The following is a 26,939-nucleotide window of genomic DNA, read 5'->3' as shown; positions in this document are numbered from 1 at the left end:
TTCAGTCTTGAGCTTGTTTGATTGCATTAAAACAAGAAATTAGAGCATTTTTTTCGACACATAGCCAATGATTAGTTTAATTTGAAGTGAATGACATATTTCTTTGTCAAATTTAATATGAAAAGTATTGAATCAAGTGAGAAACAACCAGTATTTAACTTTTTTATAGATAAATTTTTTATTGAATTATCAATTGCAATATAATTGTCTATATTTTTAACATAACAGTACGCTATTACTATAAATAATTTCTTTTATTACAATTTGGGAATGTTTTTGATGTTCTTTGACAACTTGCAATAAGTACTGGAATTGTTCTTCATTTTTGTCAAGCATTGATTATATTCACTGACTAATGCAACAGCTCGCTCTGCTGAATCATTGACAACTTTTAGTTGTTGAAAGTATTCTTTATTTTCGAGATAACTCTCATTAGTAGGCCATAATTCAACATCGATATCAAGAAAGTCATACGGTAGATCGAAGATTTTGAAAAGATTTAATGACTTTTTAGACACAAAGTCACTCAGAGTTCTCTGCGCCAATCAATTCAAATCTTTTTAGCAATTACAAATCTTTTAGCTTTAGAATCTGTACCTTCACGAGTATTAACAGCTTTAACAATACTTTTTTTACTTCTAATGGAACGCCATCGTCAAACAGTGATAAAATGGCAAGTTCATCGCTCAAATACCATAAGTGCGAAATCATTTTTTCACACGTAGCTGAAGAAATCAAAGGATTGATATGTTTGTACTCCAATAAATTTTTCATAAACTGCAAGTCATGATAAGCAGCAGTTGTTGCAGAAGTTGATGAAAACCAAGCTTTTAAATACAATGTGACTATAAAAATACAAAAATGACGAAGACCATGCAATTCTTTCTGAGAGAGTTTGAATTCATCTCTGAATAGATACATTTTCAAACTATAAATGGCCTTAGCCATCCATCTAGCATGATGAACAGCACTAGGACGTTTGAAAGAAATCTTTTCTTGAGGCATTTCTCCAAGGAAAATCAATGATAATTCCAATAATTCTTTATCTAACTTATTATAACATTTCTTTATCGATCGAAACTCAAATTTATGTAAATTTTCCTGAAACTCATAGTTTAAATTAAAATTTATCGAATTATTGATCAAAAACTGGAAATATTGATATTCGTTAATGTTTGACGATGAATATCTCGTAACGGCTTCACTTAATCAAAAAATCATAAGAGACCATTTTTGTAGAGCAGTAAATTTTCTACAAAATCATGAGTTCCGCAATCCGAAATAATTTTTTTCATCGACTTATAAAATTCATAATAAAAACGAATATTTTCCTTAAAATAGCCAAACTTCAACTATGAATATCTTTTAATCGGTTGAGTTTTTGAAAAAGTCATAAGAGACCTTTTTTGTAAAGCATTCAATTTCTCACAAAATCTATGCCACGGAATATTTTTCCAAGCAGTTGGAAGCGAGATATAAATTTTTTTATCTGATTATTCGAAAAAAATAGAAACCCGCAAAGCGGAGGACCTTCCCGTTATAATTAAGAGCTTATACTTGGAGAGAATTCTTTTTAGGTGTCTACGAACCTATTTTTCAGAGTATAAAATCAAAAATAAATTATTCGATTTTTTTGACCCACCCTATTACTTATATGTAATTAAAAAAAAAAAATAAATAAATAAGCGCTTATAGTGGTCATAAGAGATGATACGATATATTCTTTCATACGTTGACTAATGAGTAGGTTCACAATATAGCATTAGTATTAGAGCTTCTGGATCGAATCTAAGTCAAGATTACCAGCGACTACTCAGTGGCCCCTGTTAGATGAGATTACAGGCCGGGGCAGCATCTCATCTGCCGGAGGTCATAGAGTCCCGTACCTGATGCCCGGAAACAAATTTTCCACTGCGCTACTGACTCAATATTATCATGAGTACCGTCTTTTATCACTGCATTTGCCTCGTTAAATTAAAATTAAAGTTACAATGGGACATAACTGGAAATAAGTCAAATTTCATCCAAAATAACTTTTATGTAGAATTAAATTTTCTCTTGAAATTACCGTAAAATTTACAGTAATCTTGAGACGTTTTTCAATACTTCATCTAATTTCAATTCTTTTATAAATATCTACAAAATAACAAAAAAAAAATATTTTTGTATTGTTAAATGAAAATCTAGTTGTTCCAAAATAAATGATAAAGTAGCCAAATTTGGTATTAACCAAATTTTAATCAGGCAATTATTTCCGATCGAATAAAAATGGATCTTTCACTGTTTGAATGTAATTATCAAATTTGGATTGTCTCTACCACTAAATAACAAAAAATGCAACAAAATATATAAGTTATTGACCTGGTGAAGAAATTTCTCAAGATTCAATGTATGTAATAATATTGTATGGGAAATATATATAAGTACAAGCGAGAAAAAGCCGGCGTTAAGTATTATATTATTGAGATTATTATTAACCACATATATATAGGCGTTAAGTAAGGGCAATCTCATCGTTCCTCACAGCGTGGCAAGTATAGGTAAAATTCATCTTAATAGTCGTTATTATTCTAACGCCCGTGGACGAACGTTTGACCTGATGTTTTATATTATACATACATACTACATCCCGAGCATTTTACATACTCGCTTTACACTTTACGTATCCATTAAAAATATTATATATTTATTTAAACAATCTATGAAATATTTTTATTTTAAACGTGTGAAAAGTTACCAAATGTCAAACGTAATTTGCGAAAAAATTATTTTTCTTTGAATCAGTATTTCTAGTATTTCTTTACCATCACAATTCAATAAGATAACGATTTCATCATTGCTGTGTATTCATAAGTACATGATACTATTCTATGACAGGTGTCAGGTAAAGTTTGGGTTAATTTTGTTAACATATTTGTGTAATTATTATTCAATGGTTTTAATTATATTATATTTATTTATTTATTTTACGCCTCATAAGCGAAGCGGACGAGGTTGTGTTCTACACGGAAAAAAATTTACGATATAACTATTGTAAAGTTAGACTATACTTTCATTAGTATTAATTGTCAAATATTTTAGAAGAAAATTTACTATTTATTCATGAAATTTTACAATTTATGATTGGAAAAAGTGCGATATTGCTATAGTAAAAAGTGAGAGATTAAAATTTCCAGTGCTGCCTCTGTATCTTTCCAATAAAAGTATAACAAATTTGACAATACCCGTGTAAAAAAAGTTTCCTGAAAAGTTCCGAAATAGATCCTAGTCTGGAACGTTTCTATTATAAGACAATCCGGAACATCCCCGGAATACTTTTGCAATGTTCTCGAAACAGTTCTGGAACATCCATGGAACACTTCAGGAACATCTCAAGAAAATCTCAGGCAGATTTACAGAATATCGCTGGAATGTCTCTAGAATAAATTGGGAAGACTTCCGAAACTCCAGCGATGTTCTATAAATTTGCCGGAGACTCCGGAAATGTTAAAGTTCACAAACACATATTATATAATTTTCTCTATAGTATTGGACTTTTTGAGCCTCTCGCTGGTCTTGTTTGTTGAATGAAATTTACAATAGTAGATCGTAAAAATTGCTAAATGAGAAGTATAGTCCACCGTTACTATTATATGAAATAAAAATTACGATAGTAAAATGGTAAAAATTCCTTCCATTTTCTTCCCTTGAATGAATTAGAATTATTTTAGTCAACAAATCAGTCAACTACTTTGGCTGTTCGTTATTAAATGAATCGCGTATATGCCTGTTAAATAAAAAATTTCTCATTAATATTCACTAAAATTTTACAAAATGATTAACATATTCAGACTTAAAAGAAAATGTATTAATATTAACTCACTTGAGAACCTTGACCATAAAATTGTAAAGTACAGTGATAATCGTGAAGTGAATTCCTGGAACTAGGTGTTGTATTACCGAAACCAGAAACGGTAGATTTTCCTTTGACGTCAATTCTTGAACCACGGTCGTATTTTTAGGATTTTCATCAGATTCGCGTTTAACTCTTTGTTCCATATTGTCATTTTGGTGAATGTTGTGCGCATTGCAGTAAATGATAAGTGCAATCGAAATGATAAATAAAAATAGCGTCTTTGTTTTAGATTCTTGAATTTTAAACATTTTAACACACTTCTTAAATGAATAAATGTACAAAAAAAAATGTTAATTGTTCACGCAAATCTTTGACTTTGACTCTGGCACTAGAAAATTTTTCAAGTTTTCGTGTTGCAGAGAATAAGTTGTTACGGGGTTTAAATAAATTGCATAACATATCGCTATTTTAATAGGCAACTGATAACAAAAACGCCAATAATTTCCTTAGTTGTCATTAAAATAATAATACTGGTAATTATTGAATTCAATAATCAACATATCTTATTAGACTAAAGGAAATATTTTATCAGTTACTCATTACGATTTAATATTGATGATTGAGGAAAAATGAAAGTAACTAAAATTGTATTCAATAAAAAAAAAAAAAAAAAAAAAAAATACGATTGATTATGCTAATGTTCTATTTATTATGTTTCAATGCTTTGTTATCGAAGGAAATGGTACGGGTTTTTAGTGAAGAAGGTATGCCCAACGTTCTCACGCAATTCTTATCAACTCACATTGAAATATTGTAAAGAAAAAAAAGCTTATATGATACGAAATGACTGACTGATGTTTAAGTAACTAAAACTAATCTATTGATGCGATCAAAACCAGCTAAATGATTAAGAAAAAAAAAGTTTCATTTTGTTCTTGAAACAATAGAAGACAATTTTATTATGATATTAAATATAGCCTGAATTGGGATTAGTACGGACTAAAACAGATTAAATGCTTATATGAAATATATACACATAATAAAATTAAATTGAATGAAAAATAGTCAAAATTTTCAATCATAAAAAAGATTAAATTTTTTGACCCGGGCTGTCATCTAGTGTAATCTTGTTTTTTCTGTGGAGGCAAAATGTTATTCTTGAACCAAGGTAACTTTTTATTCGATGTAAAGTTACAAAATACTTGAGAACATTAATTTTCAATTATATTTTCAACAATAATTTTCAATATATAATCAATATATATCGTGTCCTTTAAAATGATACAGTTAATACTCAGGATAAATCGTTTTTAGGCACACAAAAACCCTAGTCTGCAGTTACGCAAAAATTATCAGCAGCTCGTATATAACCCTCTTTGCATGCACACCGATAATCAACGCAACTAGATTTCTTTGCCGCGCATTGATCATCCTTCCAGCATAGTCCTCCTAAAGTAGGCAAACAAGTTGCGTGATTGATAGCAGTGTTATTTGTTTGACAAACACACTTTTTGTTAGGTGAGCAGGTTAAATGCCACGAGTCACTGCATTCTGACGGCTCTATACAAGAGTAAACATTGGTTGCTGCAAGAATCATGTTATAAGTAGATTTAACCATTTTTTATCTAATTCTGTCAACACTCACTCTCAATACATAGAGTTGCAGACATTTCTGTAAAGTTCGGTTTGCATCGACACTTATTGGCAACACATTCCATGGTTCGGGAATCACAATTAAGATCACCTGTGCAATATCCACCAACAATGGGTACACAAGAGAATTCGTTCATAGCAACATGCCTGAATTTGCAAGTACAAATGCTGCTTGATGAGCATTGAGAATTCAATATTGAATGGCAGTCTCGATTATACCGACACTTTGCTCCCAATGAACCTATTCAAACATTTTAAAAAGTTATGTTTTATTACTTAATTAGTTATAAGTCGTGTTAATCCTTTTCATACGTGGTTGACACTTATAATTCGAGACTTCAAAATACTTTGGCTTGCATTTGCATATATTCAAGTGGCAAATTGAATTTTCTACGACGCAATCTTTGTTCACTAAACAATTTCCAATGAGAAGTGGTGCGCACGATACGCCGTTCAATTTAATGTAGTTCTTATCGCAGAAACATTTATTAGTATTAGTATCATCACATATCGAATTTTTGAGCACGTAACAATCAGAATTGTTCCAGCACACAGTACTATCAAAATAATCTAGTGAAAAGACATCAAAATAGATTAAAGTATGAATCACATTTAATGATTATTTAAAAAAAAAATTTCAATTGGCACCAAGCTTGCAGATACTGTTTGAATGAGGAACGTGATTTATCTCACATTGACAGATGCTATCTAAACAAATTGAATGGTCAGCTACACACAATGTTGAGCAAGGTTGATGTAGAAGTGGTGCGCACACACTGTCGTTTTTCGCACCGTAATTTAATTGACATCTGCATATCTTTTTCGTTGAGCAGGTCGAAAAAGCAGGGCAAATAATGCTGTTGTTACAAGGTTTTGTGAGAGTAACTGCAGTATTGAGAAATTATGATTGTAAAATTAAGTTACAATTAAAGTAGGGGAGGGTGGCCTAAAGCGGGTAAGCTAACGAAAAAGATCTAGAAGGTTTAGTTTTTCTTCAAATTACTAACGAATATTATTCTATCCGACATAGTAGCGATCGAACTTCAATATTAGAAAGGAATATTGTCTTAATTTGGACCTAAGAATTTTTTATCAACAAAAAACAAAAACTGTTTAAAAACTTGCTTTACCCTACCTCTTAGCCCAAAGCGGATAAGCACTGCAAATAGATGAATCTAATGATAAAACTGATTTTGATAATAAAATTGTGTATTTAGCTAACATAAAAAAAAGATTTTTAGGCATTGCAATCATTCAAATAATGATCTTATTTTATTGCATTAATTTTCAGCAAAATAAGCATTTTTCCATTGAAATTGATAATAAGTTTTCAATCAAGAATGTATTTCCGCTTTTTCCTTATATTTACGTATTCCTTGATAATATTGTATGACAAAATAAATATAGAATTGGATCAGAGCAGCGCAAGTAGGTACCCATTTTGCCCCAGTACACGTTTTTTTGTTAAACAATTGTAAAATCAAAAATACAAAGGGAACCGTCCGAACTTGTCTTGTCCTTTAAAGTTAAATGGTACCAAAATAATATGGTTTCATCAATATTATCATAAGTGTAATAGTGTTCGAATCATCTGATGAGACATTCCATTCGTAATTTTAACAAATTTAGCAATTTCTTTATTTTGTATTTTGTTACTTTCTGTCAAAACTCAAACACCCAATCAGAACTATCAAATACTCAGGAGTGTTCCCATGATTACTACAAATTCATACTTTGACATTCGCTTTCAATGTCACAATAAAACAGCACCTACCTACTTTGAATGAGGTACCCGCTTTAGGCTACCTTTTCCTATTTAGTAAAAAATTTTCTGATATGGGTCGAATGGACATCAAAAAATTTTTTGTGGGTCAACTAGACTTGATCCTTGATTAGAACGATTACTTACCAAGCATGCAATAATCATTAGATTGCTCTTCGTAATTGATATCACACTGACAAATATCATCGATACACACGGAATTGTCAACAGCACATACATCGTTGGTTGAACAAAAACTTCCTAATAGAGGTGCACAGTCGGCGTTTTGCCTCGTGTATCCTTCTTCACAAACGCATTGCCAAAAAGTGCATTTTGAGTGTGGTATCAAAAAGCAATCCTCGTCCTTTTGACAGCTAAATCCTAATTTTGCTTTACGGTAAAGAAATTTTATTTATAGAGTTATTTTATTATTGTTATTTAAAAATAAAACAAGAAAACTGACTTACTCGGGAAACACTTGTTGTTTAAGTTTTTAGAAAAATTAGTATTACACGAACATTTATTATTAATACATAGAGAATTAATCAGTAGACAATCTTCGTTCGAGACGCAAAACTCTTCTAATAGCGGAATACATATGCTTCTATTTTCCTCATAATTGTTTTTGCAGATACATTTCTGATTATTCGAACATTTTGAGAATTCTATCACAATACAATCGTCGTCTGTGTTACAAAAACTGCCCAAGGTCGCTGAAGAACAAAATTTAGTATAAAAATCATTGAAACTGATCTAATCTAATATCTAAATATGAAAAGATTTTGAATACTTGACAAGCATCGCGAGTTCCACAATGTATAATTAGCCTGGCATTGACACATATCATTAACGCAGGCAAAATTGGGATTAGAGCATGGTATCGTTCGTGAACACAATATGGCGAATCCCAAAACACAACGATTATCCGACAAATGATAATGGTCAATGCAAGTACATTTGTTCTTGGTAGAGCATTTTGAAAAGGGTATATGGTGGTGGCAGTCCCTATCATATGTGCATGGCATGCCCACGTAAACTAAATAATGTTAAATTTAAATGTATTAGTCCATCAGTTTTAGCAGAATTCAGTCGAGTAATTCAGAAAAATCATATATGAGCATGAAGGTGTGAAAAAAAACCGAAAAATTTTATTTTTTTAAATGACTATGAAGTGGTCCTGTTAATATTCCAAGAAATATAGTATGTCATTTGACCGTTTAGTGGCGATTTTGACAACGACTTTTTTTCGGTATTCGGTGAGAATAAAAACTTACTAAAATAGATATCTTTGCGCATACGTATCGAAAATAACTATGTCGGATAAAAAGTTCTATAAGGAAAGGTTATGTGCCTTCGTTTTTTTAAAAAAACGAAGGAAAAGTTTTTAAAAATAATTTGTTTTAGTTTTTGGAACCACTGTTCAATTATCTCAGCGATAATTAGTTGCTGATTATTGATGTTTGGGTATTTTGTTACGTAGCCAATATGATTTTACTTTTTTTCCGTGAAGTCACATCAGGTATTAAGCCATAGTAAGCCATAAATGGCTATATATAGCCTGAATTGGGCAATTTCACTATCTGACCATACAAGGTCTATCAGTTCATATAAAAAATTAGGTAATATGACACACAAGCCGAGGCCATTATATCCGCGACACTATATCCATGGCGTTATATCCATGCCATAATATATTAGTGCCATTATCTTCATGGTATTATATCCGTGACGTTACGACGATGATTATGATGTTGATGTTGATATTGACGATGATTTCGAAGATGTTTGTAAAGGGGAGGGGGGCAGGAGCGGAACCCCGGTGGGGGTTGAGGGCCGAAGGCTTCAGTGTTGAAAAATTAATGACGTGATATAAACATAACGTGGAATATTTGTACATTGCTATGTTGTAATTGATCATTAATGATGATGGTGATGATGATAAGGATGATGATGATGATGATGATGATGATGATGAGGGTGAGGATGATGATGATGAGGGTGAGGGTGATGATGATGATGAGGGTGAGGGTAATGATGATGATGATTCTATTGAGGATATAACGTCGCAGATATTGTGGCTTGAGGATATTATGTCGCAGATATAATGAAGTGCGGATATGTCGCGGATATAGTGTCGCGGATATAATGACCGAAAATTCCCTGACGTAGAACCAAAAATTATATATAAAGTGATCAGACCGTACCAGGCCATATTAGAAAATTTTTTTACGAGATGATGTCAACTTACCAGGTTGACATTCTCCATCTAAAATTATGAATCCAGGATTGCATGAACATTTTTCGTCAATGCAAGACGAATTCTTGAATAAACAATCTGAATCTTGAACACAAGAGTTATGAATATCTGATTGACAGGTTTGCGAATTGATTGGAAAGGTGCCATTCGGACAAGAGCATTTCTGATTTACTGAACACACGGCAAATCTTATGTTTGCACATTCAATGTTATCTTCGCAAGTTGATCCTATCTCCATTTCAGCTGGAAAATAAAGTAAGTAATAAAAATGAAATCTATTTTTTAAGTATTAGAGCACAAGATAAATAAAAATGTTTTTGGGAACCTCTCTTCTTATTTTGCAGATCCTCAAGCATTTCTTCATGATTGGACGAACATAAATAGTTTTCTTTGCATTGGCAGATGGCATCAACACAGGTAGCATTAGCATTCGCGCATAGTTCATTATTCCAACAAAATGCTCCTAGCAATGGAGCGCAATACGTCTCATTTACTTTAATGTTGTTTGATCTACATACACATTGTTTTGTTGATGAACATTTTGCGTGCCTTATGTCATCACAGTCACCATCATTATAGCAATGTAGTCCAATTTTTGCTGAAATTTAATTTTTTCCCATAATTTAGCACGTAAGTCCATATTAATATGATGTAATCAAAAATACCTGGCTCTAAACAGACTTTTTCTAACCGTGAGCTTGTTGTTTTACATTTTAAATTGGTGTCACAACATGGATTTGGCTTGGAAAAATCACACTGTAAACAATCCAAAAATTCTGTTAATATTTCACTCTAATTTTTTATAGTTGTCAGTCAATACTTCTTCGTTATATCCGGCACAGGAGTGAGTTGAACTTCTAGTAAATCCATTCACATGCAAGGTATGTAATATTGCATACAATATTACGCTCCATAGAAAGAGCGATTTTTTCTGAGACATTATAAAAAAAAGTGGGCTGTTTGCAAGAAAAAGAACGGAAATGTTTTTTAAACTGAAAATTTTGTGCTACGAAGCGAAATGTAATATAATTAATTCCAAATTTATCTAAAAAATTTTATGGTTTTAATAGTAAAAATCGATTTCAACACTCTAATGTGAAAAGAAATAAATTTTTATGATTTTCGCTGGAAAATAAAGCAATAAAATGTTTACTAGAAAACGTAGAAAAAAATTGTTGATTAAATTTTTAATTTTATCACTGAACATCTTTCTATGGTGCATATAGATTTTTACGTAAATAAAATTTGAAAAAGATTCTTGTTATTATATCGAAATTTATTTTTTCAATCGAACTAAAGCTGCCATGTATGATTTTTTTTTATAAATATATATTTTTTTAACGAATAAAAATAAGTATGATTACATAGTTGCAATAAACTCCAAAAGATAACGGCAGTAGTATGTAATCAAAACTATTAAACAAAAGCTAGATTAATAGGTCAATTAACTAAAAATCAATTTTAGATAAGCTTCTTAGAAGAGTCCAATAAATTTTTATTGCACTACTCAATATTTAAACAACTTTTTTTTAGAAAGACGATTTAGCGATGATGCGCTTTTGATGGAAATTTCCACCTTTAGTTGAAAAACTATAGATGGGCATATAACGACAACATTAAGTAGGCCTACCAATGTAACAACGATGTTCAAAAGATGTTTTTGGGTAATATTAATGCGATAAGTATTGTCACTTCATTAGGTAACTGATAGCGTAGATACGGACAGTGTTTGGGATAGCTTAACTGGTAGAGCCATTAGCACGTATCCAAATAGTCCAGGCTCGTGTCCCGGTCTGGGACATCCGAATTGTATATTTTTTCGGTCACCCAAAAATTTCCATTGACTAAGGTTTCCCCTTTCCCTGTATCCTTTATTTCCCCAGTTCCCAAATTTGTTTTTAATGATGAATTTACCCGTGAAAAAATGCTCTGATCAGACCTGATATTAAGCTTGATATGGCCTTATGTCTTGATATGTCCTGATATGGCCAACTTCAGTATCAGTATTAAATATATTACTTAAATCATAATAAGGTAAAATATCCAATACTGGAACGATTTGTCAATTACTATTTTATATTTTATCTCGTACTCCATCAAATTACACAAACTTCTCTTCATTGGAAACCTCAACCAATATCATAAAATTTGAATGAAACTTTAAATTATGATGAAAATGTTAAAATAAAATTAAGAAAACGGTTGACCCTGAAAGCCATCCCTGCAACTTCTCGCTACTTTTGTAATTAAGCGCTCGAAAGAGCTCTTCGAGCTCAAAAATCTAATTTTCGTGTAGTTTTGAGCTCTCCGAGCTCAAAAGTTTGATAGGAGTTTAATAAATCACTAATTTTTTAATTTTCAAACCGTAATAACTTTTGAATGAATCAACCGATTTCCACGCGGTTAGCGGCATTCGACGCAGTTTTTCAAACTCTATGATCTACTTTCAAACACAAATTGATTAGACCGGAAATTTCGGTGTAATCCGAGAAAAACACTTTTTGTCGATTTTTTTCGTCAAAAAAATCCTACTGTTATTTCAAATTTACTGTTTGTTTACTGGTACACGCGAAGTGAACTAATACCCAGTAACGGAACAGTCGGCCATATTGATATTATTTGTTGGTATTTACGATATACTGTATTGAATGTTCACATCAAGCACAGCAGCAAAACGTTTCCGTGAAATCACATATAATACAGAAAGTAATTTTATTATAATTCTTTTCCCTTGTTGACTGGAAATTAAAATTACGCACTGTACGCGCATGCTCTAATCCTAAACCAATAATGAATCAGAGTCAATTTTTTTGATCGGTATCGGGAATTTCCATTATAAATTAACTTCACTTTGATCATCAATTTTTCATTATAATATAGAATGAAATCAATAGGGGCAAGAGGGTAATGTCTTGCAATTATCAAAATAAAATGTAAGGACAGTTTTTATTACCATCGCCAGGTCGTCCAAAATTATAAATTGTAAATAAAATTTATAAAAACACTAGCGTGAGAATAAAAAAGCGATAATAAATAAAACATTATCTTTTTCTTCTGTTTTATTGTGTATCAAAACGTTTAGTGTATAAGGACCGGAAGCGATTAGGCTTCGTCACGCTCGTTATAATTACACGGTCACCATGATGATGGAGATGTGCCTCGAGCTACATGTCATGTATGAATTTTTACAAAGAAAAAAAATGGTTGGAGAAAAAATAATGAGAAAAATTTTTTGTACACAAATTATTTAATTTGACCTTTAAATTCAGTAGAATTAAGCGGATGAATAATAATCATGGGTTGTTGTAATGTGTGTGTAAATAATTACTAATGAATGGATTTGAAATAAAAAAATGATATGTATAGGTACAATTGACACCTGGCGACGAGTGAATTAATTTCGTGGATTATTTTTTTTACTACGCTCAATTCTGAATAATTAAATTAAGAGGTTTAGGGATTTAATGTATTCAGTTTTTATTTAAAAAAAAAAAAAAAAAAAAAAAAAAAAAGACAAAAAAAAGACAAAATGACGGGTTAAGAGCATGAAAATTTTTTATTCAAATAATTGAACTCTTTTTAAAAAATCTAAATTTTAATAATGTAACTCCTGAATTAAAGAAATAAAATCCCACGGTTTTGAATAAAAAGTAAATCTCAATATCCTTTATTAAGTATTTACTAGATTCAATATCACGCGTGAATCTTTTAATGGAATCTCGAGGTCTTTCACATGAGACACGCATTTATCATATGAAAAACATGTATTCTAGTACAACGAATGTATAATATGTATGAATGACACCGTGGGCTACTGAGGACCGAGGAAAGACTTTGTTAAAATAGTGTATCTTTTATTTTCTTTCATCAGCAAATATGTATGTTCTTTGCTTCACCTCAGCTTCCTTCATCTTTTATTCTACGACAATTGGTATGATATATATAATAGTTGTACGTGTACTTTATGGCGAATATATGAACGTTTGTGTCAAACAACAGGTTGACTTGTTTTATCTGTTAAAAAATCTCACGTACCGTATTTTATTCAAATTTCATCTAAAATTTGAATGTATTATATATTTAACAATAAAAACAAGTTTGTTTTCTTGAATTGTATGTTTTTATAGAAAGTATTAATTTTTTTTTTTTTTCTTTCAAGTAAATGGATTACATTTTTGAATTAGTCTAAATTTATTAGAGTTGATTTATTTATTTTTTTTTTTGATTAAAGTAAAATTGCAAGTATCAATAACTGGTTCTTAACTAATAACTGAGTATAAACCTTATAGTTCAATTTATTATTTTAAAAAACATAACTATTTTGTTTAATAAAAAAAAATTTATTAATCCTTCTTAATTTCAACTATGGAATGTTAACAAATTGTGATAAGTTATTATTAATTATTAATAAAAGGCCTTTGTCGCTATCTCCGCATTAAATTTAAAATTTCTGCTACAAAATTTATTTTGATAAAATCAAAAATTAAGTTAGAACCCTCGCGACTTTTGTAGTCAAAAGTTTATGTTAGAGTATACGGTACATATACTTGAGAGTCATTATTGACAAGCCTACAATTTTTTGCTGTTTATGTACTTATTTTAGCCAGTCACCAACGAGAAACTGATCATTTGAAAAGTCTGGTAACACTGCATGAGCATTAAGATATTTTATAGTGGTCACACTATAGTATATAAAATACTATCATAGTATTTTGGACCAGCTGTAGACTAACCTCTGTTTAGATACATGCGTTTATTTATTTATTTACATACATTTATTCGGAAATATAATTACAATGTCTGAAGAAAAATAATTGACAGTATCATTTTGTTTTCTCAGAAAAATCAGTAGTTAAATTTTTTGCGTTGATGTATTAACTGATTTTAAATTTTACTATTTTTCATTATTTCATCTGACTATTATTTTTATAACTTATTAAAGATTAATATATATCAATACATTAAAATTGTTAACTTTTTTGAATTTTTAATAAATATAGAAAAATACTTATTTTCACAAAATATTCATTGTTATTTTTTTTTTAAATAAATAAAATTAATAACTATAATTATACACCTAACGTACATTAAACTTTTCACATTTTTCAGCGCATGCGCGTCTCATACTTTTTTCGCGGCTCATAAAACTTGCGTTGTTGCCATAGCTTTATTAACGTATCACTTCCTCGGCTAAAGTCTGGTAAATTTTTCATTACTTATTAATAGATATCTCTGAAACTGTGTGGTAATCTATATATATATATATATATATATATATATATATATATATATATATATATATATATATATATATATAAGAGATTCCTATCTATATAGTCACTCATCACGATATCTCGGGAACCATCAGACCTAGAAACTTGAAATTTGGTAGGAATATTCCTTTCGCCGAGTAGAGGTCAGCTAAGAACGGATTTTATAGAATTCCACCCACAAGGGGGGTTGCGGGGGCGTTAACAATGAAAAATTCCCGTTTTTAAACTATAGCTCCTATCGACACCAAATTTGGTAGGAATCTTCTGTAGGAGATGTAGAAATAATCTATGAATGAATTTCACGATATTTCACCCCCCCCCCATGGGGCTGCGGGGGTGACTTTGAACAATGAAAATTTTTAATTTTCAAGCTAAAGGTCCTATCGACTCCAAATTTGGTAGAAATCTCCTGTAAGAGATGTAGAAATAATCTATATATATATAAGAGATTCCTATCTATATAGTCACTCATCACGATATCTCGGGAACCATCAGACCTAGAAACTTGAAATTTGGTAGGAATATTCCTTTCGCCGAGTAGAGGTCAGCTAAGAACGGATTTTACGGAATTCCACCCACAAGGGGGGTATCGGGGGCGTTAACAATGAAAAATTCCCGTTTTTAAACTATAGCTCCTATCGACACCAAATTTGGTAGGAATCTTCTGTAGGAGATGTAGAAATAATCTATGAATGAATTTCACGATATCTCCCCCCCCCAGAGGGTTGCGGGGGTGGCTTTTAACAATGAAAATTTTTAATTTTCAAGCTATAGCTCCTATCGACTCTAAATTTGGTAGGAATCTTCTATAAATGATGTAAAAAGGCATGACATTATAGCGAGGGTTTTCAACATAAAGGTAAAACTTATGATGAAACTCCTAACAGTAGGTTGTATCTTTGGTGAAACAAAATGTCATATGTATACAATAGAGTGGCAGAAATGTGGGCTTCCTCATGTTCATATTCTTTTGTGTTTAGAAAAAAAGATAAAGCCAGACTCTATTGACCAAATCATAAGTGCTGAATTACCTGATCATAACTTAGATCCAGATCTCTATGATATCATCAAGTCATCCATGATTCATGGTCCATGTGGATCATTCAATCCACATTCACCCTGTATGGTAGAAGGTAAGTGTTCGAAAAAATATCCTAAAACGTTTTTGAAAGAAACTGAAACAGGAGAGGATGGCTATCCGAAGTATCGCAGACGATCCCCAGCAGACAATGGAATTAAAATAATGCTTAATGGAATTGAGATTGACAATCGATGGGTTGTGCCATATAATCCAGTTTTAAGCCGTACTTTCAAGGCTCATATTAATGTTGAGCATTGTAATTCCGTGAAATCTATCAAATACATTTGTAAGTATATTAATAAAGGATCTGACCAAACATCATTTACCGTTGAAGACTTAGATGAAGTGAAGAAGTACCAGTCAGGACGTTATATTAGTAGTTCTGAAGCGGTTTGGCACATATTTCGTTTTCAAATTCACGATAGGTTTCCTTCGGTAATGCATCTTGCTGTACACCTTGAAAACGGTCAGAGAATTTATTACAACCAACAAAATGTGATTGAAAAAATCATAAATCCTCCAAAAACGACTCTAATGAGTTTTTTTGAACTGTGCCAAGTTGATAACTTTGCAAAAACTCTTTTATACGTCGAAGTTCCGGCTTATTATGTGTGGAAAAATAACAAGTTTTTGAGAAGAAGAAAAGGAAAAAAAGTTCCAGGTTTTTTGGGAATCAAAAAAGATCAAGTTTTAGGTAGAGTGTATACCGTCCATCCCGGAAACGCCGAGTGCTATTATCTTCGCCTTCTTTTACATGAAGTCCGGGGTCCAACATCATTCCTTGCTTTAAAAACTTTTGACGGAGTAATTCAGCCAACATTTCAAGCAGCATGTAGGGCACGTGGTTTACTCGAAGATGATGCTAATTGGGACCACACTCTCGAAGAAGCTTGCATCTCTGATTCTCCTTATAAAATCCGTGAGCTTTTTGCCACCATGTTAGTTTTTTGCCATGTTGGAGATCCATTAAAATTATGGGAGAAATATCGAGACTATCTTTCAGAAGATATTCAGAGAAGAATCGAACAAGAATCTCGAAATATTGAGCAGGTGATAGATATCATTTATAACCAAGCCCTCATTCTTCTGGAAGATATTGTTTTATCAATGTCGGGAAATACACTTTTGAAGTTTGGTCTTCCTTCTCCGTCACGAGAGGAGGGACCTATTATCAATAATCGTCAATATCTTAATGAATTGGCTTATGATACCAACCATTTGATTAATTTTGTAGCTGAAAATGTTCCGAAATTAAATTTAGAACAGGAAAAAGTTTATAGTGAAATTTTAAATGCGATTGATTCTGATTCTGGACAATTATATTTTCTTGATGCTCCTGGTGGCACTGGAAAAACTTTTTTAATCAATTTGCTGCTTGCGAAAATCAGGAGTGTTAAAAATATCGCTGTCGCCGTTGCTTCCTCAGGAATTGCTGCGACTTTGATTGACGGAGGCAAAACAGCACACTCTGCTTTTAAATTACCTCTCAATCTTGGTTATTCTGAGACTCCGATTTGTAATATCTCCAAACAGAGTGATATGGCTCATATTTTAAGAGAAACAAAAATTATTATTTGGGATGAATGCACTATGGCTCACAAGAAAGCTATTGAAGCTCTAAATAGAACGCTCCAGGACATCAGAGACTGCAAACGGCTAATGGGTGGAGTAATTGTTCTTTTGGCTGGTGACTTCAGACAGACTTTACCTGTTATACGACGAGGAACACGTGCAGATGAAGTCAAAGCCTGTCTCAAATCATCAATTTTATGGCCTTCAGTCAAAGTCCTATCGTTAACTGTCAATATGCGTGTTCATCTTCAACTCAATACAACAGCAGCAGAGTTTTCAAAAGTATTGATTGATATAGGTGATGGAAATATTACGGAAATAGAAGGAAAGATAAACATTTCGAGTATCCTTTGTGATATTGTGCCGGATTTAATTTCATTAACTAATAAAATATACCCTGATATTGACAAGGCTGGAGTAAATTGCGGTTCTTGGTTGAAGGAGAGAGCTATTCTCACTCCAACAAACGATCAAGCGAATAATATAAACAACTTTTTGCTAAATAAGCTGTTAACTGAGAAAGTGAGATATGATTCACTAGACAAGGTAATGGAGGACGAAGACGCTGTACACTACCCTGTGGAGTTCCTACATACTCTCAATCCACCAGGAATACCTCCTCATACTCTGAATCTCAAGATTGGCACACCAATAATGTTGTTACGCAATTTAAATCCTCCAAAATTGTGTAATGGAACCAGGCTTCAGGTGAAAGTCCTGTATAAGAACGTTATAGAAGCTACGATTTTCACTGGAAAATATGAAGGAGAAAATGTATTAATTCCCAGAATCCCTCTAATTCCATCAGACTACCCCTTCGAATTCAAACGTCTGCAATTCCCAATTAAAGTTTGTTATGCTATGACAATTAACAAGGCACAAGGGCAGAGCTTAAAAATGGCTGGTGTGGATTTGAGGAATAACTGTTTCTCTCATGGTCAACTTTATGTAGCATGCTCACGAGTAAGTTCACCTGAAAATTTGGTCATTCTTCAGCCAGATAACAAAACCAAAAATGTCGTTTATAAGGAAGTTTTAAGTATTTGAATTTATATTTTAGATTATTTTAATAAAGAGATATACCGATTCAGTTAATAAATAAAAATCTAATCTGTAAACAATCATACTTCAAAAACTTTTTCTATTATCGACAAATACTAGCTTAAAAACGATAATTTTTATTTAATGTTGAAAATGGGGTTCCGCACGACCCCATTTTAAAAACATAAATACCCTATTTTGAAAAAAATAAATCTATACAAGATCAGCAAATTTATACAATATTCTCACAAAAATGACCAACACTATGTAACATATTACTATATAGTAATGGTTACAATTTTACATGAGAATAAGATCTATTCTTTTCTCTCCGTATACTGTCGAATATTTTTGTTGTTATCAGTTGCTTATTACCATCCGCACACAGTAAAAATATTGTGTAAAATCAACACAATTTCTGTGTTAAATACGTCCACACAAAATTAATGTTAAAATCTAACACACTTTGTGTTGTTTTAACACAAAGTTTGTGTAATTTTAACACAAAGTTTGTGCCATTTTAACACAAAAGTGTGGAATTTTAACACACTTAGATATATATATATATATATATATATATATATATATATATATATATATATATATATATATATATATATATATATATATATATATATTATTCCTTTCGCCGAGTAGAGGTCAGCTAAGAACGGATTTTACGAAATTCCACCCACAAGGGGGGTTGCGGGGGCGTTAACAATGGAAAATTCCCGTTTTTAAACTATTGCTCCTATCGACTCCAAATTGGATAGAAATCTTTTGTAAGAGATGTAAAAATAATCTATGAACGAATTTCACGATACCTCACCCCCATAAGAGGTTGCGGGGGTAGCTGTTAACAATGAAAATTTTTCATTTTCAAGCTATAACTCCCATCGACTTCAAATTTAGTAGGGATATTACTTTTACCATGTGAGAGGTCAGCTAAGAACAAATTTTCAGAAATTCCATCCCCAAAGGAACTCGCGGGAGCGTTAACAATGAAAAATATAGGAGCTGTTCTATAGGTAGATTGACTCATCACGATATCTCTGGAACTAAAAGACCTAGAGACTTGAAATTTCGTAGGAATATTACTTTTACCATGTAGAGGTCAGCTAAGAACGAATTTTAAGAAATTTCTCCCCCAAAGGGGTTTGCGGGGGCGTTAAGAATGAAAAATTCCCGTTTTTAAACTATTAATCCTATCGACTCCAAATTTGGTAGGAATCTTTTGTAAGAGATGTTGAAATTATCTATGAACAAATTTCACGATATCTCACCCCCATAAAGGGTTGCGGGGTGGCTATTAACAATGAAAATTTTTAATTTTCAAGCTATAACTCCCATCGTTCTCAAATTTGGTAGGAATCTTCTATAAGTGATTTCAAAATGATGTAAGAGCGAATTTTATAACAACCTACTCTCAAAATGGATTGCAGGGGTGGGTGTTAACAATTAAGATTTTTAATTTCCAAGCTATAGCTTCTACAGGTTTTAAATGTGGTAAGAATCTTTTGTATGTGATGTAGGAATGCTATAAGAGCGGATTTTATGATAGCCTACTTATAATATGGATTGCGGGGGTAGGTGTTAACAATTAAGATTTTTAATATCCGAGCTTTAGCTCCTGCAATCCTTGAATTTGAAAATACTTTTGATCTACCCACCTCCTCCTACACATCTACCTCATAATTCTTACGCATTTAACATGTCGCGATATCAATTGTTGCCCAGAAATTATCCTTGAGGCAATAATTTTTTCTATTGACTCAAGAAAATTTATTTGTTTAAAATGGTGTTCTCGGTTAAAAATATTTTAATAATTTCAAGGTTACATATTTTTCAGCGTATTAATAACAAAATAAATTCACATATGATGTTAAATTCAGCTAGAAATAGCTTTTCTCGAATTCTGACTTCAAAAGGGATTACGCGTGCGTTAACAATGAAAATCTCTTATTTTTAAACAATAGTTTTTATGGCCTCAAACTTTTGTTGGAACTTTTTGTTTACAATGTAGAAATCATTTCAAATAGGATCGTACGAAATTCCTCCCCTACATAGGAGTGCGGGAGTGATGTTTGTCAAAAAATTCACATTGTTCCTATAGATATAAAATTTAATAGAATCTCAGGAGAAACAAAAAATCACAGGGATGGCCTCCAAGGACAACCAATTAAAATTTTTTTCTTTCTTAATTATATTTTCTTACAACAATCGTCTCTTTAGCAGCGGATAAAAAGTCATCATTATAAGGTTTCTAAAATTTTACTTCATATGTAACTATTGAGTCAACGGACTAAGAGATTAACATACATTTTATTTTTATTGATCATTAATCGATGAATTGTTGTTATTACGGAGAAAATTTTAATTAACAACAAAATTCGCTGGACTTTGACCTAGGCAGATTTTAACTTCACTTATGAGACCTACAATATAACTTTAACTGAAATTTCCAATGCTCATTTAAAATTTTTTTCGTTGTATGAATTGTTATTCATTTTTTCAAGAAAGCCACGGGAATGTTATATTAATTGCACATGGAAAGTTACAATACATATTAGCTAGAAGGATCACGTGGATAAAAGGTAAATGTTACTCCGATGGAATTTGGAATCTCTAAGTCAATATAACATTCCAATCAAATTTCAAATTTAAATCTATAAATACAATTCTGTAAACGCCCAGCAGAGCGGGCGGGTAACAGCTAGTTATCAATGAAATTATTTTTAAAAAATTGTTTAATAGTTAGTTAACGTTACTCTAGTTTTTTAAAAAGATCCTAAGAAACGTTTCTGAGATATAAAAATGTTTGTAGGTAAACTTTTGGATATCCCATATATTAGCTAAAATTTCGCGGCATTTTTTTTTTAAATAGTTGTGATTGAAAGAAAAAATTTATTTTTTGTTCAAGACCTTGTAAATTATGTCTCGAAGATCTGCCTAAAATTTCATCAATATCAGTTGAATAGTTCTCGAGAAATCTTGGGTACTGTCTTTGAAGACATAGTTTTGAGAAAAAAGCGTTCAAAGTTTTTAGTGGCAATACAAGAGCGCCTTGAGCGCGCAGTTTTTTAAAACTGTATCTCTCAAACGATTATTCGGATCAATTCGAAATTTTAGGACAATATTCTAGAGATGTTGTAGAATTTATTAAGACAAAAAAATCGATTTTTAAAACTGTGAAACCCACGTAACCCCTTAAATCAAAATAAATTTTTTAATTTAAGAATTTTCGTGCTTAAATCAACACAGTCAAGTTCTTCAAAATTATTTTGTTCAAGTTAATTATTATTTCTGTGAACGAGATTTCATGAAAATATATAAAAATTCATAAAATTTTATATTAATTCAATAAAATTTTATACAATTAGAATAGTCAAATTAAAAAAAAAAATTTTATCCTCAGTGGAATAGTGAATCCGATTCAATTAGACATTTTTTCGCTATAATAATTTTCAAGTTACTCTATTATTCGTAATATAATTAAAAATACTAAATTCATAAACAAACAAATAAATAACTATATGAAAGTGTTGAATGAGACTTTCACTGATTGTTTGAATATTAAAAAAATTATAAAATTTTTAAAATTGAATTGACTTATTCAGTGACATTCAGAAGCTATCAATATCACGATTCAATCAGTAAACAAGCTTCTATATTGTTATATCACATTAAAATAATCTTGATAAAATATTAATATATTTTATATTATCTATAATATCATTAGTTTATTGAAATCGATTCAGCTAGTGCTCATAACATTTATCTTATTACATAATCATAAAATTCAATATGATCATCTAAACAAATAAAAATAAATAAAATTTAATGTACAAAATAATTTTCAATTTTTCATACAATCGATTAAATGATAACTTGGTTTATTATTTACGTGAATTGTTTCTTCGATAGATTTTGCACGGCTAGATATTGATAAGTTAAAAAATCAGATTACAAATACAAATGTATATTTTATATATCTACGTGAACTGCGGATAACAAAAATAGAAGACAACACGACATAGTTTGAGGCCACCTGTGTGCCACACTTGGGTACTGCTTTTCCACACATGTTACGCTACAATATAATCGTGTTCACGTTTGCACTGATACAAATACATATTAAATTCCCACGTTAAAATATATCTATCTATATATCCATGTCTATATCTATATATGTAATACATAAAATAATATAACCCCAATAGATCGAAAGGTGAAATCGTCGCATGAGGGGCGTTGAGATGAACTGAGAAACGTGGGCCGATGTCGACCTGTTGCGCTTTGTATAACTATATATATTTGTTGTATATTTATAAAAGAAATAAAACAGCCAATCCAGTTGCCGCTTTACCTTCTTTTATTTAATCGTTATAATATTATTATTTATATTGAATTTCTCAGCTTTCACATCAACACGTAAATGTTTTAGTGTCTATTCTCATGATATTGAACGGCTATGAAGACAAGAATGAAAAATTCTTTTAATTAATATTATAATTATAACAATATTAATTATTATTATTAATCAACGTTGGTGGTCTTAACTCGCTGAAATTAGAGTGGTTGATACACCCAGTCAACTTAGATTCTATCGTTTGATTTGCACACGTTTACTCAATCGAGCGTGATCCACTATGACTTGTCGACGATGTCGTCTTTGTCAATGTCTAAGAGGATATCGATATTTATTCAATGTACTGCTATTAGATTTATGTTTATTTTGTCATTTTATTTTATTATTTTTTACATAATAATGATTGCAATAACATTTTTTTTTTAAGATAATTTATTTCGAAAATTATTCGTTTTTTTTTTTTTATTTAATTTAAGTTACTGCCAAAGCAATGGGTATATAGCAAATACACTGAGAAAACAGTTCATTTAAATGAAATGAGGCTCGTTAACTATAAATAAATCTCTTATCTAAATATCACCAGAAATATTTATTTGATACAAATAAATTGATTTATTTGAGACAAAGTTATAGTATATTTGAATGAAATCCAGATTTGTTTATAGTTAACAAATATTTCTTTGGTGCTAACAATCATATATTTCAACCAAATCAGATTTGTTAACTATAAATAAATGGTGTGTTTGAATATACTTAAACCAACGATTTTTAGTTTTAGTTTAGGAAAGTAGTAAAAGTGGACATATCGAACGTTTGGGGTAAAATGGGCACTTCTTTTTGAATTATTAATTTTACTGAAATTAACAATCACAATAAAATTAGCCGACATCTAAAAATTTTTAGAATTATTTTTTTTTTTAAATTATTACAAAAAATTTTTTTTAAATTTCATTTGTAAAAAATTCGAAAAAATCCTAGGTGCAATTAAAAAAAAATATCATTTAGTTCTAATTTAACATATGAAGCAAAATAAAAAAAATGTTGACTAACTTTATTGTTATAAATTAACATACATCAGTAAATTTTTTTGACTTTTGTAACAGTAAAATTATCATGAGAAAATTTTAATTAAAAAAAATTTGTTAATAGTTAACAAATCTTTATTTGAATGAAATAAATGAGTCGATTCAATCAAATAAACCAAAACGAAATAGTTTTGATTCCAAGTAATATATATTTGAATGAAAGAAATTTGTTAACATTAAATAAATATTTTTGATTCATTTCAAATAAATCTGCTCATTTGAATCAAACAAACCATTTCTCAGTGTAGCTAAAATGTAGTTGGATGTAGTATATTTTTATATTTTCCCATGATATAATGATCGGGAAATGGTTCATCATTTTTTTCCTTTTTCAGGAAGGGTGGGCTTCAATTTTCTCAGCAACCTTGGACCCCTGCAGTGTTTATTTTTGTCGAAAATAGCACCTGCTATCCTTTTGTTCAAAAATGTTTTTCTAGTCTCTATTATGATCAAAGATATAGTTTTCATTGGAAACAGTGTACAGGTATAGAAAAATTTTTCTACTGTATCTACATGAACAAATTAACAAAATAATATTGATAAAAAAAAATGGTGTGTGTACTTATGTACTTATGTACACGCGTCAGAAGTTATACTTCTTTGGCGTCAGAAAAAAAAAATTTTAAAGAAAAAAAATGTAAATATGATCGAAAAAAAATTTTTAAAACAATCAAAAAGGTTTTACAATAGTAAACATTTAGCTATCAAGAAAAAAAATATTCCTACCCCAACACAGGACTTTTGCTCAGAAAATAATAAACGACGAAATCCAGATTGTATAAATGCGCGCTCGTAAACAAATTGCAGGGTAAAAAATGAAAAAAAATCTATCGAGCAATGTATTTTAGTGTTTTAAATTCGAAAAAGCGAATGATTCAAGTGTACTACATTCCAGTGGTACAAGATCACAATCTTATAATTACTAGTTACATATAATCGTTAATAATCAAGCCCCAAGGATTTCCTTCAAGTCGATTAGGATCGCGAGACGCGACTTTCCTTTAGATCCATGTGGCGCCTGAACATACATTTACCCTGACAAGACATAACAGCAGCTACAGAGCAAGAGCAGGAGCAGGAGCAGGAGCTGCTGCAGCAATAGAACCGGCAGCAAAAGCACCATCTCTTCTTTACTGTACTCTATATGTACCCACAATGTCTCTAGTTCTCACGAGGTTCTGAGAAAGCAATTCTCTCCGGCAAACTATTAGATCAATACCCGTACACACATATACTACATTCTGTACGTATACGCCGCTACCAAGATCTACAATTCACCATACATATTCTACACACTGTATACTATGTTTTGTTTGTAATATCAATTTTATTTAAAACTTAAGTACCTCAAGCTTAATTTTAAATTTGCTATCCAGTATTTCTGTTTTATCAACCATTAGATCGATCTCTATGTGTCTGTATTATAACATTATAACGTTATAACAAACGGTGCAATAACATTTTATTGTTGAAACTTTAGTGCCGCAATTATCATGCAATAAATAATAAATAAATATGTGATAATGTAATATCATAATGGCATCAAATATTGACTTATTTAGGTTAAGTATCTTTCAGAAATATGGACTTTCTTCAGTTGTATTGTTAATTCGTGAGTTTTGCCCTTTTGAAAATAATGTAATATGTGTCAACGTCTAGGCAAACGTCGGGGCGAAGGGGGTCAATTGAACAACGGGGCAATTGAACCATTTGAATTAAAAAATCGAAAAAATTGAAAAAACGCTTCATGCTCTTAGAATTAGGTTCTAATATTTTAAACTCGGCTATCATCAAAATTTGAAATCATTGCGATTAATAAATTTTTAAAAATTGAGATTTTTTTATTTTTAAGCATGTAAACTTTTTTTTCGGCTGGTGATAAATTGTTCAATAATACTTCAATTTTTGAATTAATTGATAAAGTTTGAATTGTAGTCGTTGTATATACTTATACTATATAATCCTCAACTTTGTTTAGAGTGATATAATCGTTTATTAATTTATTATGCACTATTAATTGTTATAAAATTATATGGGGTCAATTGAACCAGCAGTCCCGGGGACGATTGAACCATACGGAGAAGCATCTGAATCAAAATTTTATTTTCAATCTTTTGTAATTTTTACGAGGCATTAAAAAATTGCATTTAATAAAAAGAGCTACCTGGAAAAATTACAAAAATCTTCAGAAAACTTCTAACATTATTTAATCAAATTAATTTTCGTAAACAAATTCATAAAATTTCACATTAAAATAATTCTATAATGAAAATAAATTAGTTCACAATTTTTCTTACTTAATACCAAGGACCTGGTGCTACAGTTTAGAATTTGTTTGAGTTAATAGATAAATTTAAAATCCACTTACTTCAAAGTGATGGTGGGAAAAAAAAATATTTTCTTCATCGCGTCAAAGAGCGTTCATTCATGAGCTTGAGAACGCTTTTTGCATACATTAATCCATTTTTCAAGCGTGCATCCCGTCCTTAGTGTGGTTGGGGTTTTCTTTAGCAGGTAGATCAAGTATATATAATATGTAGATAAATATATTTATGTATCCAACACCATCAGGTGAATATTATTGTAGAGCACAAAAATACAAAAGCTACATGTTGCTCAATAGAAATGGGATACCTACCTGTTATTTTTTCAAAGAAAAGAATTTTCGTACAGGTAAACCAGACCAGTTAAATTTATTTTTCTCATGATACTCACCGTTTGTTGTCAAGAGATTTTTTCTCAAGCTGGGGTTTTATTGAAAATATAAACGGGTGAAAGTGATTTTTTACATGTGATTCCGGTTATTAACATTTTGAGAAATTACAAAATATTTTTAAATGGGATTATAATAAACGATTTTCATCAATTTTATTTAACTTCCCCCTAAGAAAATTGAAAATTTTCAAAAATCGGGAAGTTATTGTTTTTATCCCGTTTTCTGAAAATCGAGTTCTCGTCAGATCTTGACGTTTTGAGGTCCTAGGAAGCTTCCCTAACTATTCCCGCGATGG

At 30.8% G+C, this 26,939-nt stretch overlaps 2 protein-coding genes across 2 annotated transcripts; one reads left to right on the top strand and one right to left on the bottom strand.

The window, feature by feature from the left end:
- Positions 1-5,162: 5,162 nt before the first annotated feature.
- On the bottom strand, positions 5,163-8,275 carry LOC141538297 (prion-like-(Q/N-rich) domain-bearing protein 25). The gene is made up of 4 exons (XM_074259678.1): positions 8,041-8,275; positions 7,398-7,640; positions 5,481-5,729; positions 5,163-5,419 (listed from the first exon to the last, which is right to left on the bottom strand). Exons 1-4 carry the CDS (start codon positions 8,273-8,275, stop codon positions 5,163-5,165), a joined length of 984 nt encoding a protein of 327 aa, XP_074115779.1.
- A 7,376-nt stretch (positions 8,276-15,651) lies between these two features.
- Positions 15,652-18,480, top strand: LOC141538296 (ATP-dependent DNA helicase PIF1-like). Its single transcript, XM_074259677.1, has one exon. The coding sequence runs from the start codon at positions 15,652-15,654 to the stop codon at positions 18,478-18,480; it is 2,829 nt and encodes a 942-aa protein (XP_074115778.1).
- Positions 18,481-26,939: the final 8,459 nt, after the last annotated feature.

Source organism: Cotesia typhae, unplaced genomic scaffold, assembly GCF_013202065.1.
Source record: "Cotesia typhae breed Kobodo isofemale line unplaced genomic scaffold, CoteBio_Ctyphae contig_20, whole genome shotgun sequence".
Lineage (NCBI taxonomy): Eukaryota > Metazoa > Arthropoda > Insecta > Hymenoptera > Braconidae > Cotesia > Cotesia typhae.
Note: the sequence above shows the minus strand (reverse complement) of the source record. Positions and strands in the feature narration are given on the sequence as shown.

Coding starts and splice junctions, on each gene's coding strand:
- LOC141538297 (XM_074259678.1), bottom strand. CDS start 8,275: ATGCCATGCACATATGATAGGGACTGCCACCACCATATACCCTTTTCA. Junction 7,641..8,040: donor GAACTCGCGATGCTTGTCAA/GTATTCAAAATC, acceptor TTTACCGTAAAG/CAAAATTAGGATTTAGCTGT. Junction 5,420..5,480: donor TGCAACTCTATGTATTGAGA/GTGAGTGTTGAC, acceptor TGATTCTTGCAG/CAACCAATGTTTACTCTTGT.
- LOC141538296 (XM_074259677.1), top strand. CDS start 15,652: ATGAAACTCCTAACAGTAGGTTGTATCTTTGGTGAAACAAAATGTCAT.